The sequence below is a fragment of the Ruditapes philippinarum genome, unplaced genomic scaffold (assembly GCF_026571515.1).
Source record: "Ruditapes philippinarum isolate M1 unplaced genomic scaffold, ASM2657151v2 ctg1913_1_1_1_1, whole genome shotgun sequence".
Taxonomy (NCBI): Eukaryota; Metazoa; Mollusca; class Bivalvia; order Venerida; family Veneridae; genus Ruditapes; species Ruditapes philippinarum.
In genome coordinates this window covers 177,517-200,500 of record NW_026860906.1, presented here as the reverse complement: position 1 = coordinate 200,500, position 22,984 = coordinate 177,517, and the positions used below count along the sequence as shown (strand labels likewise).

The window sequence follows — 22,984 nt, the reverse complement described above, 5'->3', positions numbered from 1 at the left end:
TATTTTATCTGTACCTGTTTTACATATCAAGAAACATACACAAATCAAGAAACATACATATATGAAGAAACATACACACATCAAGAAAGATACACAGTATCTGTATACTAACTAAAAATAACTATGACTACTTTCTCTGTTAAACTTTCAAACCAACATGTTTACAACTAATCTAGGCATTTTATATGTTTATGTGTGTGCAGTAAACGTAAGTTACAAAGTTCATACGTTAAACATTGAAAAGTTTTAACTTTAAATCATGTTCATGAATTTATCTATTTTGATTTTAAAGCCTGCACAGAGGTCAGTTAAATTTCAAATTTGTGACGATTTTAATCTCGTTTGGTAGGCCTGTGTAGAGATAAGACAACTATGTCACGTTTAAACACGCCTTGTGTCTAAATAGTTGTAGTGTAAATTTAGGTATACGTTAAATATCATGGATATTATAATAAAGAACGGACGAGTTATCGATCCTGGAAATCAAATAGATGACATTCTCGACGTGGCTATTAAAGATGGTAAGATATTTGATGTGGGGAGAAAACTTAAGCTGGATACTCAATCAACGTATGATGCAACTGGTCTTATAGTTACGCCAGGCTTGATAGACGCGCACGTGCATTGTTACCAGTACGCTACGCCATTAGGAATTAACCCGGATGATGCGTGCTTGTCACGTGGTGTGACAACTATAATTGACGCTGGAAGTTCAGGTATAGAAATGTTTAAATGTATTTTGGAAAAAAATAAAATGTATAGGAATATTTCGATAAAATATTATAACTTATTATATATTTAATATAGTACATACATAAATAAATACATGTATATGGTTCTCTTTCTATATTTTAAAGATATGCTTAAAAATTAGAAAATATTGATAACTGCTACACAGTCTCTTCGTAAATATGAACTAAACAAGTTTTGACTTCACACAAAGTTGATATGTTATATTTAAAATTCTACACACTATAGGTGGTCACAATATGAATATATAGTGTCAGTTTTTGTAAATAAAAGACCAACTTTACTTGACTTGTAATAGGGAACGCAGCTTCACTTACATAATTTATTCATTCTTTTATTCAAATTAGTCATATTCAGTAAGAACTGCTTAGATGTCAATAAATTTATGTTATAAATATATTTAATTTAAGGATAAGTATAGTATATCTGTAATTTAAATGAAGATCTGTATTGTTTTATGCAATGATTTAATGTTTATAGGACCAATCTTACAGTCATACATATTCTCTATTTTATTAAAGTCTCGACTTATTCTTATTATACTTATTAAATTTCACGTCAGTAACAAAGTAAAACTTTACTTTCATTAGCTTAATCCGATTTCAATTCATAACGTTAAAAAAGGAGGAGAGGTTTTAAAATGAATCGGTGTGTCTTGTTTTTTCTCAATTAGGGGCCACGACATTTCTTGGGCTACGGAAGTTCATTATTGATCAATCAAAGACGCGGGTTCGATGCCTGTTACACATCGCCATGCACGGCCTTGCTGCAGCAGGATGCGCAGGGGCAGGTACTAATTATTGTTATATTTGTGTTTATATGTGTTTAAGGACAGTTAATGGATAATTTACATCCGAGTGATACGGTTAGAGTCGCTGACTTTGAATATCAATTATCACTAGCCGCTGTAGGTATGAAACTAATTTAGGACTTTGGATTCTACACGTGATGAAGCAAACCTAAATAAGACTAGGGAGGTCGGTGGCTCAACTAAGTTGTCCATTCGCCTGACCCCGAAACAATGCAAGGAATCAGAGAGGGCAAAAATCAATTGTCGTATTGCCAAGGTTGTCCCACAGCCTGTACGCACAAGTGTAAGAATTCAAGAATTTCCTATTTAGATATTATACGTACTAGACTAGTTAAGATATACTTCAAATAAGAACGGACAATTAAGTCAAAATTGGATTTTGTCGGCCCTGCCGGAAAGGTCACACCAAATGACCTTCACCTTTCAAGTATGAGTGAGGCTAAAGATCCAAATAAAAGAAGAAACAAAATCATCTTAATTATTTACATAATTATGAAACTTTTCTTTGTAAGTTACTACTGTGAGATGTTTATTAAAATATGTCAGCACAATAAGTAGTTGATACATCATAGTCACTGCCATGAACCTGCCTTATCTCACCTTTATGTGTCATAGTTTTCAATGTGTTATTAATCAAAATATTTGCAATTCAGTTTTCAACTTTCGTTTATGCATTGTCACGTTCTGCTAATGAAAATATTCAGATCATGTGAGATGTTTGTTATCTAATTTCTGTACTGATTTTATTATGTAATTATGTACTTTGTTGGTAATTGCAAGATTTTGAATTTCTATATATTAGTACATATTAAAACAGCTTGGCGATTTTAATTATGAAGGAAAGTAGAAATATGTCACAGATATTCCTCTGTTTTTCTGTTTTATTTGTCTCCGGACTCCGGACGTTATTTTAAATATGTAGGTTTGACCCAAAGCTTATCGAATAACAAAAAGATAAGCAACCCTCCCCCCCCCCCCCCCACCCCAATAAAAAAAAAAAAAAACCGCTCTTGCCTTTTCTCCGCAGTTTTCGGACACCTTTTTGCACGAGAGATGGCTTTTTTTTCACATGACGTTAAGATTATTTATATTCAAGCTTCATCAGGGGTTCGTAAAATCTTGTATTTACTACAGCGCCCGGAGGAGAGTCGGACACACTGGCCATTCTTGATGAGAACGCTTGCGTAGAGTGTGTAGAAGCCAATCGTGACGTCATCGTTGGTGTCAAGGTCAGATTACAGTCTTCGGTGTGTGATAAGGGACGATTAGAAGAAGAAGCATATAGGTACGCCTTCTGATATTTAAATTTCTTCATAATAACTCAAAAGAAAAAAAGTCATATATTTCGTGAACAAAAAAAAAAAAAAAAAAAAAAAAAATGGTATGATTTACATGAAGCAAGAAGTAAAAAATTGTTATTTTCTATTGTCAAATAAATTACAAAACCTATTTGTTTGAAACGGAAAACCCTTGCCTAAAAAAAAAAAGAAAGAAAAAGGCAGACATAAGCGGCTAAAAAATAATTAAAATTCTATATATATTTACCTCCCTTTACTGACAATTATGTCATTTTTATATTAAAAAGCAATATTGTTGTTTAATCTTTACATTTACGAATACTTGCAAAGTTCGAAATTTTCTTAAACGCACATTTTATGTAACGTGGACAAACGAGAAACCAAACGAGCACGTTCCATTTGCAAACGAAATTTTCTGCAAGTCCCGACGAGCCGAAGTATTTGGTATTTCATTTCGCCGTTTCTCGGTCATTTTTACATAATTATTCAGAATATGACCTGTTGAGAGACTTCTTTAATGTTCTTTAACGGACCGTGGTTTTATTCGGGCGCCCGCTTGTCCCTGAAATAATATACATAGAGACAACTGAGGGCTTCCTCAACCCGTAAAGCTGGAAGCCATGGGACATGAACTATGTTGGTGTAACGTATACCCCGGCTAATAATATTATTTTTGTTTTATTTGTATGTACAGAAGGGCGTTATCGGCAGCCAAACGTTGCGGGCTACCACTGATGGTGCATCATTGTGACTCAGCAGTACCCACACAAACAAGTAAACTACTTCTTTTACATAAGAATACTAATTATATAGTTATCATTGTTCCCTAAAGCAGCACGCCACCATATTCATGCTTATTATTAAGAGTAAAATTTTCTGAAGTAAAAGAAAGAAAGTTTTACACATTGTAAACAGCACTTGCAATTAACGTAACAGTAGAGACATGGTGATAAACATCAAAACCAGTCCTTATTCGCACATAAAATGCACATTATTACTTGAATATTTTCACTCTTCTTAAAATCTGAGTACTTATTCATAAACACTCTTTCTTTGATACCTGTCTTTAATCTGATAAAAGCATTTTTTTTAATTTGTCACATCGTCGGTTTTACCCACTGTGAATGTTCCGGACATACTTCAGCCACGGTATATATTCCGTACATACTACATGTACGGAATATATACAATGCATGATGGGTAACCGACGATGAATTTGTCATTAAAATTGTCGTTGCGTATAGATCATGAAATCTGTTATTTAAATTTGACAGCATCTCCGGGCAAACTAGGCTGTCCTAAGGACCTCCAGGCTGGCGACATTTACACACATACATACCATGGATATGAAAGCACCATCTTGGATTCAAAGACTAAAACAATTCATAGTGACGTCATAGATGCTCGGTCACGTGGTGTATTATTTGACTGCGGGCATGGTGCGGGTGCTTTCAACTGGACTGTGGCTGAAATGGCTACAAAACAGAATTTCTGGCCAGATCTTTTGGGTATAAGATTTTTAGGACGTTTGTAACGTTTTTAGTATTTCATAACAGATTTTATTACAAACGTCTATTTTATTTCACTGTGAAGTCTGTTTATAGGATAAATTGTAGGCAGAAAAAAATCAGCTAGCAATGCTCGTCTGATCAAGCAAATAACTTTAATGATTCGTTCATATGGTAGAGTCGTAAAAGTTTAACAAAGATGTTGGAATTCATTTTATGTATTTTTTCAAAGTGTCGAATTTAGCTTCACCATGTCGGAATAACGGATTCAGAAGGAATTCGATTTGTAATGTGTTACGTCGCATACTTTAGGTATTATTTAAATAGTTGTATTGAAAAGCCCCCAAAATGTAGGACACTTTACACTGCGTAGAATATGTATAAAATTATACAATTAAAAACGAAAATTTATCTTAAGGTGTCGAAATATGGATACTTTACTCTACAATTTTTTTGCCCATATATTCTATTTAATCATTATTCTAATAGTCACATTTTTTTTATTTTCAGGCAGTGACCTTCACACTCAGAACCAAGAAGGACCTGCATACGACCTACCCATGATAATGACAAAGTTTCTTTACCTTGGTATGCCACTGAACGAAATCATAAAAAGTGTAACGTCATCACCTGCGCGTGCATACAGGCTAAACTCCATTGGATCATTATCGAAAGGAAACGACGCAGATGTTTCTATTTTAAGAATTGATGACTGCGACGTCAGTATTGAAGATTGTATCGGGCAAACAAGACACGTTAAGAAGCGGATAGTCCCTGTTGCAGTATGGCGTGGGGGTAAGGAACACCCTGTTGTCATAGCAGGATTTGGTTCGAAACCAGTTACTACAAAAATCAGTCGAGGGAACTTAGAGAGGGCATTGATTAAAGATTAAGATATACCTCGATGGAAAACAGGAAATGTTATCAACCAACTTGATTTTTTTTTGTATTGCTCATGATTGTTTTATGAAATGTTTATTTCAATTTCCGTATTTTGACTGTAAGCACTTTCTTCACTGCATTAAAACATATATTCCGTATTAAGCTTGCAAAAAATGAATCAATAAAAAGCAAAAAAAGTAAATAAATAAAAAGAAATAATTATGCAATTAACGGAAATCCAAGGTCTCTATTCTATCAATGCGGGATTTATTTTCAATATTTTCAAGTGGTATAAGATATGATAATTTTCATACCACAAAAAATATAAAGTAAAACAAATGTGTTTCATTTTATCTACACTTAGCCATATACTTTCATCCCATAAGAGATAAGAAAATCAGTTGTGATTAAAACCGCGGTTTTTTAATCACATATTAGTAATGTTTAAGACTATTGATATATCAATCTGTATTTTCAATAAAACATTTGCAATAAGATCTATGAAATAACATTTATGTTTTTTTGATTAAAAACATTTTTTTGCCAAAAGTGCCCGTTTTATAATACCATGTGACAAGTGACCATTACACATCAAATGTCCGAGATCAATTATCACTGAGTAACCACGCCTCACCATGTATTTCTAATTCGAAGCATTTCCTATTGAGTTATAATTAAACTAATAAAAAGTAAAATTCTATTCAAAACAACAAATAAAAAAAACGTTTCATATACGCCATGTATAAATAGTAATCTTTCGGATGTTGTTTTCACTATTACTATCCAATTTACTTTATTATTGTAATTATTGTTGTTGTTTTGTTTTGTTGTTGTTGTTGTTATAATTATCATTGTTATAACATCCCACGCGTTAACGGTGGTCAGAATTAATTAAAGAACGAGCGTTCAAAAACAATTATTTATAAAGGTAAGTCAGGGAAGAGTCCTACACATACACATAAAAACTGCTATAAATATCAATTATTTTAAATAATCTTAATCATATTAAGCAATGATAATGTCTATTTTTACGCGATTTCTATCTGTCAAAATTTGTTTCATTTTAGCAATAAAAATCAGTCATAACGTACCAATACATCGCCGATTTAATGATGCTTTTGTAAAATTAATTTTCGTAATACAGCTCTGAACACCTGAGTGAATACATTTGTTACATTAACTTGAACACATCTTTTAAAATTGTTTATTTCACCATTTTCATTTGAGACGGTACTAGGGGGAGATAGACGGTACAATAAAGTTAACACTGGCTTATTCAAACCTAAAATGTACCATTTAAGATTTTGCCATTTTGAGCGTCGTTTTTTTAAGAATTTGTTTTATCTTTAGCTCTTTTGATATTTTTTATACTAAAAATACATCACGAAACTTAATGACAAATTCCAAAATCAAACATTAACTCGTTTCAAACTATACTTTTGATAGTATCTGAAAATGAAAACCTCTTTATCTGTTGTTTTTTTCTGAAAGGGAACAAATGAAAGTTGCAATTGACTGAAAATATACATATATGAAAGAGGACATTAATTATCGCGTCATCAAGGTCAATCGCTCAAGTTGTTACAAACTAAAATAAAAAAGTACAGAATTTGAACTTTGATAAAAATTATACAAAAAGAAAAAAAAATCAAGAAATGCCCAGCTGTGTGACCAGTATTTGACCTTGTTAAGTAGAAAATGCTGATTGTTTTTAATTGTTTTCATACACCACATTGCTTATATATAATAATGTATTGATTTATACACGTACATGGTAATGTTGTTAAACAGAAAATACACATTATCTTACATGATGTAATTTAGGGTCATTATTATGTCAAAGTGAGATGACAAATTTTACATTGTCAAACATTTTGTCAAGTATTAGTTTGTTTTATTTATTTTATATATTATACTATTTCCCTATCAAACATATAGGGCATTCAAGTGCATTATCGCATGGTTTGGAACTTTTCCTTTGTTCTTACTAACCCATTATACTCAGTACACTTCAATGAGCATGCATTTGAAGACTGTATTGATATATAGCAGTACAGTCTTTTTATTGATTCATATATGAAAAAAAACTCGACTGTTGTATATCGGTCGAGTTTTTTTCACACCTTGTATATATCAATGCAGTTTTTTTTTCACATAGGCTCCAATGGGGCAGTGGTTACGAACATTCCCAGTAGCAAAAAATTGGAATCAATAAAATAAAATAAAATAAATAAATACAATGAAAAATATAAACAAAGATAATTAATGAAATGAAATTTACAATCCGCCTCAAACATTGGATGTCTTTGTATATCTTTTTTTTTGCGGCAGCGAAAACAATTTGAAAAAATGCCTTATCATAAATACTATTTACTACCAATCCTTTGAAAAGTCTACAACTCCAGCTCAACCAGGTATATGAGTATTCACGAAAATTGGGTTTGAAAATTAATTTAAATAAAACCAAAATATGTTATTTTTTGAAAAGAGAAAAATCTAGACATAACTATACCTGGTTTTGTTGATAATGAGGCCTATTGAAATAGTTGATTCATTTTGTTATCTTGTTATACAATTCTTTTATACTGGTTCTATTGGTTAATGCTGTAAAAACTTTAAGCGACCAAGCTCTGGAGGCATATAACAATTTGTTGTCCATGTTTAGTAGAATAAAACTAGACATTAAAACTAAATTGTCCCTATTCGACTCTCGCGTTGTTCCAATACTATTGTATGGCTCTGAAGTCTGGGGGAATATATAACTGCAGAGAAATGGACAAATTGCATCTCCGTTTTTGTAAAATAGTCCTTGGTGTTCGTCCTCCGACTTCCAATGCTGCTGTGCTTTGTGAGCTTGGTCGCTTTCCTTTATCTGTTATATGTAAAGAACGTGCTCTTAAATACTGGTTAAATATAATGAAATATCCAGGGTCATTAGTACATAAAATATTTTTTGGAACAATGTGCTTTGTTACCTTATAATACCATGTCTACTAGGTCATCGTCTTGATAGTCTTGGATATAGCTACGTATGGAATTCTCTAAACCTTGATATGAATTATATGTCAATGTTAAAATAAAGGCTGCGTGATCAGTACGTTCAAACATGGAATGATACAATAATAAATCAATCTAAGTTATATTATTATAGAAAATTCAAATGTGAGTTTAAATATGAAAAGTATCTATGACGTCTGATATAAATCAGATGACGTCAGGACTATTACTTCTTCGCTCAATGTGGTTTAACGTATTTATTTTTATCAATTATTTGTTTTTTGTTGTTTTTTGTTGTAAACAAGTTACAATGGAAATAGATATGTGTATTGCTTTTTTATTTTGCCACGGAAAGCTACCGTACAGTTATAACATTAATAAGTCATTCACAGTTTTTTTTTCATTTTTATCTTCACCAAATTTATCTTGAATATTGTTGCGTACCTTGTAAAAAGCTGCTGTAAAACATTCATCTTATGCATAATGGAAACATTTAAGTTGGTTCAGAACATGATTATGCAAGGGAAATATATATTATGACTGTAGCATATTCCCTTATAAATTTAGTTAATAAAAACAGATTAAAAACAAAAAAAAAAACAAAAAAAAACAACAAACCTCATTTAAATTATAGAAAATATGTCTTTGTGAAAGTTCGGTTTCTCTCATACGACGTCCTTAGTTTTTATTTTTAGTAGGAGTAAAGGCAATACCTTATTTTTAAAAGCATGAACAAGACAGTAAAAAATTAGTTCATCAATCATTTTATTTATACTTCTGTATATTTAGTAACACTTGGCATACCACTAACACGAAGTGTAAGAAAAAATCCTTTCTGCATAAAGAAATAAGATCATATCATTTCACGAAAAAAAATCCGAAAACATGACAAAGTTAGTTGCGAACATTGACAAAGTCGATTTTTTTAACCAATTACTACCTTTATAAAACATTCACTGTAGAAAAAAATAACAACAGGTTTAAATGTTTTAGTCTGTCTGTACAACATTTTGAAATAATTTATAAATCAATTATAAAAGTTGACATGTACAGAAATATCACATTAACTCACAAAAAATGCTGAGTCATCAAAATTACATTAGACCTCACAATTTTATTGCTAATTATTATTTTTTATATATAAAATTTCCCGCAAACATGCATATAACAGTTATTGTCATGATGTGTTTATTTTTTGACGTCTAACACGATGTCATTCAATTATATACAGCCACATTTTAATGCATGAAATCTTCCTTGATGAATTACATTTTGTTATCATAACCAATTAGAATAATTTACAATTTCTAAAATTACCGACTAGAGTACACTTTTAATTGTTTTATAAATGCATTAAATCCATATGTTTAAACACCCCCTTATTTTAAATGACATTTAAATTTTGTCTTATGGCAAGAAAACTTATTTTTATGAGGAAGAGCATTGTTTATAACGTATCGCATATTTTGTTTGAAACGGGCTTCTTAATTGTCACAAAATATTTTTGAGATGTGATCGTTATATTATCACTTTGTCAAACCCTCACGGCCCCACGCACCGGCTTGAGCGGTACTCAATCTTCAACAAATTATTGTTGAGATATGAACGTAATGTTACAAGTACAATAGTAGGTATAATTGTAGCATCTGTCTGGAACACTTTTCTGAAGTATAATGGCTGGCTTGTGCCATGTCGTATTTTCTCTCCGTCATACTTAAGATATATCAGAATAATACATGATATGCAGCGAAATGTAAAAATGTAAAATAAAATTGGAGATCCCTTGAAGGCAAAGAAAAAAATGAAAATTTAAGTTTCAGTTGGATTGAGACTGTTCGTATGAGACAATGAGAGTGCAAACAATATTTTTCTAACACCCCCCCCCCCCCCCCCTTAGCACCGGCTTAAGCAGAAAATCTAATCTTAAAGACATAAATAGATGATATCGGTTATTGTTTTGTTAACAAATTGTTTTATTTCTTATCAATGTGCCGATATTAAATTATACATACCTATCATTATGAAAAACAATTTTCAACGTCCCTTGGAACTAAATGTTCGTAAAAAAGTTTTTGTTTAAATTATTTTTGTTTTAGAATATATCTTTTATGTAAACACTGGGGTTTTTGTCGACATTCCAGCTTTACTGGTGGGAGGGGGGGAAGATCTCAGGTGCCCCTCTGTACATTATTTTAGACACAAACGTGCACATGAGTAGAACCCCCGACGTTCCGTAAAGCTAGCTGGACAGCTTTCTCTCATGAATAATCCGACGGCACTTGGCCGGCTCGAACCCCTACAGCGGTGAGAGGCAAGTGATTTAAAGTCAACGACCTTAACCACTTGGCCACCGACGCCCACACTTGCAGAAGAGAAAACTAATTGAAAACTGATACATGGTAATGAATTTTATATGATATTGGTAACTTTTGTGAGAAAATACGTCTTTTTTCTCCCGTTAAATCAATCCCCCCCCCCCCCCCCCCCCCCCCCCCCCCCCCCCCCCCCCCCCCTATCCAGATAAGAGACTACCCGTAAATACCAATAAATAGACTCGTCCATCTTTCAATCTAGATAAAACCATTCAACTTTTTAATTTGCCTTAAAAAAATACGAAAAAACTTACTGAATAGCGTACAATGTAGACCATGATCAGAAAGCACGTTCTTGGTCTGCACCCGGTCTCGTGGGTATAATCTTAAGGTTTTAAGAGTTAAATATTTTTATGGTGTCGCTCCGAGCATATTCGGTAATGATAACTAAACATGCGACTGTAACAGTAACAAATCAACAATAACTGTAGTACAATAACGTTTTTATTAGTTGTTACTCATTTTATGGGTGTTGCTATCTTTGTAAATTGTAAATGTAAACAACCGGTCAGTCAATAACAAAGTATTGTTGTCACAACACACGTCTTACTCATTGGTAACAACAAAAACAAAATTACATATATAAGTTGTAACTTTTCTTTACCAGAGAGATCATTTCATAATAAAATATATATTCATTTAAATGTTAAATCTCGAAATAAGTTCTTAACATTTGCAAATGAAATATGAAATATTATAATCAACAATAAAGTAAGGGGTAAGAAAGAAAGTTATTAATGTTGGTTCTAATATTACCTGCATGTTTTATACTACAGGTTATATATGTTTAAGTAATTTGTCCACATTAAATGTAATCATTAAAATATATGCATTTATTTCTTATTGAAAAATTTGACTTGACGTTTTCTAATTACCTCCCTTTATTAACCAAGAAAATGCAAATTCGGTAATATCTTAACAAATATTTGTTTTTTTTTTGAACTTACAGTATGATAAAATCTTCATTTGAGCATTATATTTATGATATAAAACCATACAAATTGTGTTACAGGATCTTTAATATACAGATAAGTTAAACATATTTATCTAAAGCATGGACTGTGATAAAAGTTTTTGTATATTTTGTATATTATTGTAGTGACCTATATGGTGGTTGGGAGAAAAAAAGACTCCTTAGCCACTAGGTTACCGCCCTCTTAATTAATATATATAACAAAACATAGTACAAACATCAATTTAAAATCGAAGGGCACACTATGAATCAGTTGGTAGATTAAATCTCAGGTTAATGTTGTCCCATTAATTTACTGATCACTTATAAAAATAATCAAACATTGATTTGGTTTTGTATCAAAGAACGTGTTTATATTCCCTTTTGATTTTCCTATGATGAATCGTCTTTATATTTATCAAAAGTATCATTTGAACTTAAAATGGATTCAAAATATAACAATGTTTCATATATTATTCTTTTAGTTTTAGTTATAAAACTGTATGTCCTTCGACAACGTTATCATATTAACATTAATTAACTATAATAATATCTTCATCTTGTCGAAACGAAACACAATATCAATATTCACACCGAAAGATAAGTTTATTTACACATTTAACATCAATCTAGGTACAATTAATATATCAAGCAAAAGGAATGATTATGTATGACGGCCCTTGATTTCTAAAGCTTAATAAACTATAATTATAATATACAGTACCTTACATGTATGTGATAAAGTTAACTTTGTCAATACGAAAACACAAAGTCAACTTTGGAATTTATTTCACTTTAAATTCTTAATGTATCTTTAATACATTTTATTTTTATCTCTACCTGTTTTACATATCGAGAAACATACACATATCAAAAAACAAACATATCTGTATACTATAACTATAAATAACTATGACTACTTGCCCTGTTTATAAACATTCAAACCAACATGTTTACAAAACTAAATCTAGGCATTTAATGTGTTTATGTGTGTGCAGTAAACGTAAGTTACAAAGTTCATACTTTAAACATTGTAAAGTTTTTAACTTTAAATCATGTTCATGAATTGATCTATTTTGATTTTAAGCACAGAGGTCAGTTAAATTTCAAATTTGTAACGATTCTAATCTCGTTTGATATGACCGTGTAGAGATAAGACAACAAATTCACGTTTAAACACGCCTAGTGTCTACACAGTGGTAGTGTTAATTTAGGTATACATTAAATATCATGGATATTATAATAAAGAACGGACGAGTTATCGATCCTGGAAATCAAATAGATGACATTCTCGACGTGGCTATTAAAGATGGTAAGATATTTGATGTGGGGCGAAACCTTAAGCTGGATTCTAAATCAACGTATGATGCAACTGGTCTTATAGTGACGTCAGGCTTAATAGACGCGCACGTGCACTGTTACCAGTACGCTACGCCATTAGGAATTAACCCGGATGAAGCGTGTTTGTCACGTGGTGTGACGACTATAATTGACGCTGGAAGTTCAGGTATAGATAGGTTTTAATGTATTTTTGAAAAATTGAAATGTATTGGAATTTAATAAATTATTATAACTCATAACATATTTAACATAGTATATGTATTAATCAACATATGGCTCTCTTTCTATATTTAAAGATGTGCTTTAAAATCCACAGTCTCTTTTAAATATAGAATAAACATGTTTTGACTTAACACAAAGCAAATAATGTTATATTCAAAATTCTACACACTATATGTGGTCATAACATGAATATATATTGTCAGTTTTTTTGTAAATAAAAGACCAATTTTACTTGATTCGTAATAGGGAACGCAGCCTCCCATAAATAGATTATTCATTCGTTTATTCAAATTAGACATATTCAGTAAGAATTGCTTAGATGTCAATAAATTTCTGTTATTAACATATTTTATTTGAGGATAAGTAAATTTTAGTTAAGATCTGTATTCTTTATGCAATGAGTTGATGTATATAGAACCAATGTTACAGTCATACGTATTCTCTATTTTATTAAAATATCGACTTATTCTTACTATACTTATTTAAATTCACGTCAGTCACAAAGAGAAACGTTACTTTCATTTGCTTAATCCGATTTCAATTCATAACGTTAACAAAAGAGGAGAGGATTTAAAAAAGACAGGTTGTGTCTTGTTTTTTTCTCAATTAGGGGCCACGACATTTCTTGGGCTACGGAAGTTCATTATTGATCGGTCAAAGACGCGGGTTCGATGCCTGTTACACATCGCCATGCACGGCCTTGCTGCGGCAGGATGCGCAGGGGCAGGTACTAATTATTGTTATATGTGTGTTTATATGTGTTTAAGAACAGTTAAGTGATAATTTACATCCGAGTTATACGTTTTTGGGGAGGCTATGCCGACCCAATGTTAATACCATCTGTCAAATCTTACTGCCGCGGTAATCAGGTCAAAAAATAGTACCTTGATTTTTTCTAAGCTGACTGTTCACTCATCACAGACATTTACAATATGAAATATTTTCATTCATTTAATTTCATATCAGATAATAAATTCTCTGAAAAATTCTTTGATTTTTGTTTGTTATTTTTCAAAAATCAACTATCCGTGACGTCATACTGCCGCGGTAATCAGGTTTAAGGCATACGTACGTCTGTAATAAATAGTTCTGGTATGAAAACCCTTCTACATAATAATTTTATCAATAATTTTTTAACAAAAGCATAAATGAAAATTAATAAGTAAATGCTTTTATTAGGTTTGCAAATATTTTTATTATTTTTGATAACAATTTTCCAATTACTACGCAGCGACCAAACTGTTTATGACGGGTCATTAACTAGAAACGTTGCAACACCGTAGTCCTCAATATCATGCATGTTCTTTTGTTGATATTAACCATTATAGTCCTTAATATTTTTTAAAAGACAAATAATGGTAATTGTCGCTTACATCAGAGACATGGATCGTGCTTGCGTGATAACTAAGGAAAACTAAAATTATTAGTACACCCTAGGAGGCTGTACGCGGAAAACGCTTCATAAAACCGCCATATCATATAGCTGTAAAGTGAACAGTTAAATGACAGAAATATGTGGTCAAATATGTTTTTACAAGGAAATTATTTATTTCAAAGAAAGACGCAAAGATCAGTCTTCAATCAATGAATGATCCGTATTGTGTTAATTAGAAAGTTTATTCAATTCTAGGGCAACGCATCTAATAATTTTGCTAGTCCATGTGTAATAAAATTCAAATTTTTCAAATACAGATTATGAGATACATAAAAAATTAAAAAATAAGAGGCTTAAAAAACAAACAAAAAAACGCATATATATATATATAATATATATATAATATATATATATATATATAATATATATATATATATATATATACGAATGACTTACAGTTTAGCATCGGGAATTCATCAACAATATCTTACGAAACTTTAATTTGAAAACGATATTTGCGGGCGCTGAAGTGATTAATGTTTATTTGAATAAATCAAATAAAAAACTTATATGTTTATGTTTCTAAAAATAATCGGCGACATAAGAGGAATTTCGTATTCATTTTACAAACACTTGAAAAAATACTACAGAAATGTGTTGTTTTTTTTTGTTTTGTTTTCAACAAAAGTGTGTGTGTTTTAAGTTTATTTATACTCGGGGCCGGAATAACCATATGTCCGAGATTATAGAATTGAGGACGTCTTATTCAAGCCGAATCTTCCTGGTAGCCCATTCTTCGTTCGTTGGTGGTAAAGGAGACGGACAATACTGGCAAGGCATCAAACTTTCTGACTGACGACAACAAAAACGGCATTCATTTAGCGCCAAACCTCCAGAGTAAGTCACGAAAAAGGACAACAATCACCTCTGGTACTTGAGATGACTTGACCTTGACCTGCCGTGTGCATTCTCCGCGACGTGCACGCCTCTGGAGGGATTATGGAGAAGTTTATCAACAAAAAAAACTTCCAAAACACGCTATTTATAACACCATTCATAGCACTGACGCTTCGATGTTCTCATCTATTTGCGGAAAATGGTCGACAGGGAAAACCTACGTAATAACCGCACACCCTGTTAACAATAGATTTTCCGCAGTTATATTTCAAGCTAGTGAGGTTTAATAAAATACATGTAGAATCTATCTTATTAACTGCCATAAGTTGGTTGAGTGTTGGCGGTAAAAAAGAGAAGATAATAACTTCCTGATCAATTTTTTCACTTAGGTTGATTCAACTTTGAATAAGCTTTGCAGATATGTATTTTTTCAAGAAATATTTAGTTTTAATAAATATCCGAAGCCGTCAAAGTCAGCGACGAGTAATGAAATGGGAATAATTTTCTGAAACACGTGATTCTATTCCAGATTTGCTTCGGAAGAAGACATCTTTCTGTCCGTAGAGCATGGATATTAATACTCATCACAAGACAGTATCTTATTGATCTCAATTATGGTACATGACATGTAAATATGTATAATTTTTATGTTCAATAAAAAATGTTGCATAACTTGCAGTTGTTATTATCATTCAATGATATTAAAATGAAATTAAGTATTTATGATGAACAGTCCTAGAATATTTTGATAAGGAACAGTCAGTTGTAAAATGTTATTGTTATCTTATAATGAACAGTCGTCATACTTTCTGGTATGTCATTTATTATTGACAGTTTAGGTTTTCAAAATTTGCAGGATTAGCAGTCCGAATGTAGACCTCAATGAAATGTTCTGGAATATTAACAAAATGAATAGTCAACCATATTAACCATATATATGAATGGTTGAACACAACAGTATGGATAAATGACACAATGTGCATATCTTCTTATTTTGGTAATAATTGAAATAACAGCACATTTAAAGCAAAAAGAAAAGAAACTATAAGTCTGAAACATTCTGTCATAGCCTCCCCATCAGTACATTCAGTGCTTTGATTCTTACCAATATTCTTTGTAACAAAGGCCTCTCGGTCGATTGGTTAGAGTCGCTGACTTTGACTATCAATTGTCACTAGCCGCTGTTGCTATGAAACTAACTTAGGACTTTGGATTCTCACACGTGAGGAAGCAAACTTGAATAACACTAGGGAGGTCGGTGGCTCAACTAAGTAGTTCATTCGCCCGACCCCGAAACAATGCAAGGAATCAGAGACGGCACAAATCAATTGTCGTAGTGCCAAGGTTGTCCCACAGACTGCACGCACAAGTGTAACATTTCAAAAATTTACTATTTGAGCCGCGTCACGACAAAACCAACATAGTGGGTTTGCGACCAGCATGGATCCAGACCAGCCTGCGCATCCGCGCAGTCTGATCAGGATCCATGCTGTTCGCTATAAGTTTCTTTACTTGTTATTGGGTTTGTAAGCGAACAGCATGGATCCTGATCAGACTGCGCGGATGCGCAGGCTGGTCTGGATCCATGCTGGTCGCAAACCCATTATGTTGGTTTTGTCGTGACGCGGCTCATATAGATATCATAAGGACTAGACTAGTTAAGATATATTTCAAATAAGAACGGACAAGTAAGTCAAAATTAAATTTTGTCGGCCCTGCCGGGAAGGTCACGCTATATGACCTTCACCTTTCAAGTGTTAGTGAGACTAAAGATCCGAACAAAAGAAGAAACAGGCCTGAGTGATTAACTACAAAACATTTGAACGAAAAATGTGCATTATTATACAATTATGCACGAATAATTAGTATCTATTTCCATTCTAACACGTCAAGAAAAATATAATTATTATTATAAAGTTGGACTTCATGTTTGGTGGTTAAATTTGTTTTCGCCTCAGAGTTTCCCATAGAAACGTTCTTTATAGGCTGTTCAAGTGGGTTGAAAAAACTGTCGTTAAATCTACCGTGTGTAAAAACATTTTGAGAATAACGAATTTTGAAAACGTTGATAAAACTTTGTTTGTGTTTGTTTATATATTTCACTCTAAAATATTTCAAGCGAAATACAAATTATAAAAAGTGAAATAGATGTAAAACTTAACTCGATTGTGACATTTAAATAGCGTACTTGATTTGATTGTTTTGCACGTGCTGTTTGGCGCTACATTGTGACGTCACGTAAACAACACTTTAAACGTCTGTAAAGCGTTAACGACTGAATTAAAGATATTGGTGTTCGGATTCATTTTCTTAGTTAGACCATTTTCTAGAAAAAAAAGATAAGCAACCCTCCCCCGCCCCCAATAAAAAAACAAAACCGCTCTTGCCTTTTCTCCGTAGTTTTCGGACACCTTTTTGCACGAGAGATGGCGTTTTTCACATGCCATATTCAAGCTCATCAGTGTTAGTAAAATCTTTTATCACACACCCGTGCCGATTTTGCGACTCCGTAAATATGGTATTGAACGGTCGTGCATATATTTTGACGTGACGTCATTAGCGTTAACAAACATAGTGTAAAGACAAGCTAAATGATAGCGTTATACTATGGGCGCGTCAATGAAAAATGACTCTTATTTTACTTTAAACGGTCTTTATTTTGGGTATGTGATAAATAGAATATTAAATTCGTGTAAGTTCAATACTGAATTTATTGCACTCGTTGAATAAAATAATATTATGCTCGCCAGAGGCTCGCATAATATAATTTTATTCAACTCGTGCAATAAATTCAGTATTGAACTTACACTCATTCAATATCCTCTATGTATTTACTACAGCGCCCGGAGGAGAGTCGGACACACTCGCAATTCTTAACCAGGACGCTTGCGTTGAGTGTATAGAAGCCAATCGTGACGTCATCGTTGGTGTCAAGGTCAGATTACAGTCTTCGGTATGTGATAAGGGACGAAATTAGAAGAAGAAGCATATAGGTATGCCTTCTGATATTGAAATTTCTTCTTAATAACTTGAAAATAAAAAAGTCATATATTTCGTGAAAAAAATGGACTTTTATGATTTACATGAAGCAAGAAGTAAAATTGTTATTTTCTATTGTCAAATAAATTACAAAACCTATTTGTTTGAAACGGAAAACCCTTCCCTAAAAAAAAAGAAAGAAAGAAAAAGGGAGACATAAGCGGCTAAAAAAATTAAAATTCTATATATATTTACCTCCCTTTACTGACAATTATGTCATTTTTATATTAAAAAGCAATATTGTTGTTTAATCTTTACATTTACGAATACTTGCAAAGTTCGAACTTTTCTTAAACGCACATTTTATGTAACGTGAACAAACGAGAAACCAAACGAGCCCGTTCCATTTGCAAACGAAATGTTCTGCAAGTCCCGACGAGCCGAAGTATTTGGTATTTCATTTCGGCGTTTCCCGTTCTTTTTAGATAATTATTCAGAATATGACCAGTTAAGAGACTTCTGTAATGTTCTTTTACTCGGGCGCCCGCTTGTGCCTGAAATAATATACATAGAGACAACTGAGGTCTTCCTCAACCAGTAAAGCTGCAAACTCGCCATGGGACATGAACTATGTTGGTGTACCGTATAACCCGGCTTATAATATTATTTTTTGTTTTATTGGTATATACAGAAGGGCGTTATCGGCAGCCAAACGTTGCGGGTTACCACTGATGGTGCATCATTGTGACTCAACAGTACCCACACAAACAAGTAAACTACTTCTAATTTCATAAGAATACTAATTATATAGTTATCGCTGTTCCCTAAAGCAGCACGACACCATATTCATGCTTATTATTAAAAGTAAAATTTTGTGAAGTAAAAGAAAGAAAAAGAAAGTTTTACACATTTTACATAAACAACACTTGCAATTAACATACTGCGTTAGTAACACAGAAGAGATATTGTGATAAACATACAAAACTACTCCTTATTCGCACATAAAATGTACAAAGTTACTTGAATCTTTTCACTCTTCTTAAAATCTAAATACATTTTCATAGAAATTCTTTCTTTGATGCCTGTCTTAAATCAGATAAAAGCATAATTGGTTTTACCTACGGTGAATATTCCGGACATACTTAAGCCAAGGTATAATTATATTCCGTACATACTACATGTACGGAATATATACCATGGGTAACCGACGATGAATTGTCGATGAAATCTGTTATTTAAATTTGACAGCATCTCCCGGCAAACTAGGCTGCCCCAAGGACCTCCAGGCTGGCGACATTTTCACACATACATACCACGGATATGAAAGCACTATCTTGGATTCTAAAACTAAAACAATTCATAGTGACGTCATAGATGCTAGGTCACGTGGTGTATTATTTGACTGCGGGCATGGTGCGGGTGCTTTCAACTGGACTGTGGCTGAAATGGCTACAAAACAGAATTTCTGGCCAGATCTTTTGGGTATAAGATTTTAGGACGTTTGTAACGTTTTAAGTATTTCATTACAGGTTTCATTACAAACGTCTATTTTTATTTCACTGTGAAGTCTGTTTATAGGATATATTGTAGCATGCACATTTATGGCAGAAAAAAATCAGCTAGTAATATTCGTCTGGTCAAGCAAATAAGTTTAATTATTCGTTCATATGGTAGGGCCGTAAAATTTTAACAAAAGTGTTGAAATTCCTTTTTTTTCTGTTTTTTTTTTTAAACACAATAAGGGTGTCGAAGTTAGGGTCACCATGTCGGAATAACGGATTCAGAAGGAATTAGATGTGTAATGTGTTACATGGCATACTTTAGGTGTTGTTTAAGTAGTTGTATTCAAAAGCCCCCAAAATGTAGGACAGTCGAAATTAGGATGTGTATAAAATTATACAATAAAAAACGAAAATTTACCTTAAGGTGTCGAAATATGGATACTTTAGTCATGCTTTACTCTACAAAACTTTTTGCCGATGGATTTTATTTAGAGAAATCTAATCATTATTCTAATATTCACTTTTTTTTAATTTTCAGGCAGTGATCTTCACACTCAGAACCAAGAAGGACCTGCATACGACCTTCCCATGATAATGACAAAGTTTCTTCACCTCGGTATGCCACTGAACGAAATCATAAAAAGTGTGACGTCATCACCTGCGCGCGCATACATGCTAAACTCCATTGGATCATTATTGAAAGGAAACGACGCAGACGTTTCTATTTTAAGAATTGATGACTGTGACGTCAGTATTGAAGATTGTATCGGACAAATGAGACACGTTAAGAAGCGGATAGTCCCTGTTTCAGTATGGCGTGGGGGTAAGGAACACCCTGTTGTCATAGCAGGATTTGGTTCGAAACCAGTTACTACACAAATCAGTCTAGGGAACTTAGAGAGGGCATTGATTAAAGATTAAGATATACCTCGACGGAAATGTTTTCAACCAAGCTGATCTGTTTGTGTCGCCTCTACGGAGTAGTGGCGACATATAGGGATCACTTCTCCGTCGTCTGTCTGTCTGTCTGTCCGTCTGTCCGTCCGTCCGTCACAAAACTTGTCCGGACTACTCCTCATAAACTACTGTTGCAATTTCATCCAAACTTTACAGGAATGATCAGTACCAAGTCTAGTTGTGCATATTGTCAGCATTTTTCGGTTCAATGATTTTTGTAAGAGTTATGGCCCTTTAATAATTTTTAACTTTAAAGTTTGTCCTGACTACTTCTCTTATACCACTAATGCAATTTCAATGAAACTTTACAGGATTGATCTGTAGCTCAAGTCCTTGCGCATATTGCACGGGTTTTCCGGTTGAATGATTTTTGGCCGAGTTATAGCCCTTTGATAAAAAGGTGTTTTTTTCTGTGTGTTGCCAGATACACAAAAGTTTGTCCGGACTACTCCTCATAAACTACTGGTGCAATTTCATCCAAACTTTACAGGAATGATCAGTACCAAGTCTAGTTGTGCATATTGTCAGCATTTTTCGGTTCAGTGATTTTGTCAGAGTTTAGGCCCTTTTATATATTTTTTAATAATAAAGTTTGTCCGGACTACTTCTCTTATACCACTAATGCAATTTCAATGAAACTTTACAGGATTGATCTGTAGCTCAAGTCCTTGCGCATATTGCACGGGTTTTCTGGTTAAATGATTTTTGGCCGAGTTATAGCCCTTTGATAAAAAGGTGTTTTTTTCTGTGTGTTGCCAGATACACAAAAGTTTGTCCGGACTACTCCTCATAAACTACTGGTGCAATTTTATCCAAACTTAACAGGAATGACCAGTACCAAGTCTAGTTGTGCACTGTCCGTCTGTCTGTCTGTCTGTCAGTCACAAATTTTGTCCCAACATGAAATTGGCCATCATGAGGCGACACATGTGATTACTGATTGCTCTTGTTTGTATTTACTCATGATTTTTTATGAAATGCTTATTTCATTTTCCGTATTTTCACTGTAAGCACTTTCTTCACTGCAGTAAAACATATCTTCCGCAGTAAGCCTGCAAAAAATAAATTAATAAACGAAAAATAAAAAGATAAGAAAAAATAAAAAAAGTAAATAAATAAAAATAAAGAAAAATACAATGACCAGAAATCCAAGGTTTCTCTTCTATCAATACGGGATTTATTTTCAATATTTTCAAGTGGTATAAGATATGTTAATTTTCATATTTAAAAAAAAAAAAAAAACAATTTGGAATACCCTCTAAGTAGTAATGTCTTTTTCAATTTTTAATTTAATGATGTTAAAAGTTTTTATTCCAGATGATTGTTTAATTTTAAATCAATAAATATAAAGTAAAACAAATGTGTTTTATTTTATCTACACTTAGCCATATATTATCATCCCATAAGAGTTATATGCAAAGAAAAACAGTTGTGATTAAAACCGCGGTTTTTAATCACATATTAGTAATGTTTAAGACTATTGATATAATCTGTATTTTCAATAAAACATTTACAATAAGATCTATGAAATAACATTTAAGTATATTTGGTTAAAAACATTTTTTTTCCCAAAGTGACCGACTAATAACACCGTGTGACAAGTGACCATTTCACTCAAATGTCCGAAATCAATTATCACTGAGTAACCACGCCTCACCATGTATTTCCTTTTCGAAGCATTTCCTATTGAGTTATAATTAAACTAATAAAAAGTAAAATTCTATTCGAAACAAAAAAAAAAAAAACGTTTCATATACGTCATGTATAAATAGTAATATTTCGAATGTTGTTTTCACTATTACTATCCAATTCACTTTATTATTGTAATTATTGTTGTTGTTGTTGTTGTTGTTGTTATAATTATCATTGTTATAACATCCCACGCGTTAACGGTGGTCAGAATTAATCAAAGAACGAGCGTTCAAAAACAATTATTTATAAAGGTAAGTCAGGAAAATAAACGAAGAGTCCTACACATACACATAAAAACTGCTATAAATATCAATTATTTTAAATAATCTTTATCATATTAAGCAATGATAATGTCTATTTTTACGCGATTTCTATCTGTCAAAATTTGTTTCATTTTAGCAATAAAAATCAGTCATAACGTACCAATACATCGTCGATTTAATGATGCT

General features: G+C 32.5%; 1 protein-coding gene across 2 annotated transcripts; it reads left to right on the top strand.

The window, feature by feature from the left end:
- The first annotated feature begins 215 nt into the window (after positions 1–215).
- On the top strand, positions 216–20,844 carry LOC132713878 (deacetylase EF_0837-like). 2 transcript variants are annotated; one of them, XM_060696584.1, is made up of 6 exons: positions 216–716; positions 1,424–1,540; positions 2,696–2,846; positions 19,076–19,155; positions 19,633–19,866; positions 20,425–20,844. In XM_060696584.1, the coding sequence occupies exons 1-6, from the start codon at positions 440–442 to the stop codon at positions 20,805–20,807; spliced, it is 1,242 nt and encodes a 413-aa protein (XP_060552567.1). In that variant the 5' UTR covers positions 216–439; the 3' UTR covers positions 20,808–20,844. The 2 variants fall into 2 exon arrangements, with proteins under 2 accessions (XP_060552567.1, XP_060552566.1); XM_060696583.1 differs by lacking the exons at positions 19,076–19,155; positions 19,633–19,866; positions 20,425–20,844 and adding exons at positions 3,554–3,633; positions 4,134–4,367; positions 4,878–5,551 and having other exon boundaries at positions 222–716.
- The last annotated feature ends 2,140 nt before the right edge of the window (positions 20,845–22,984 follow it).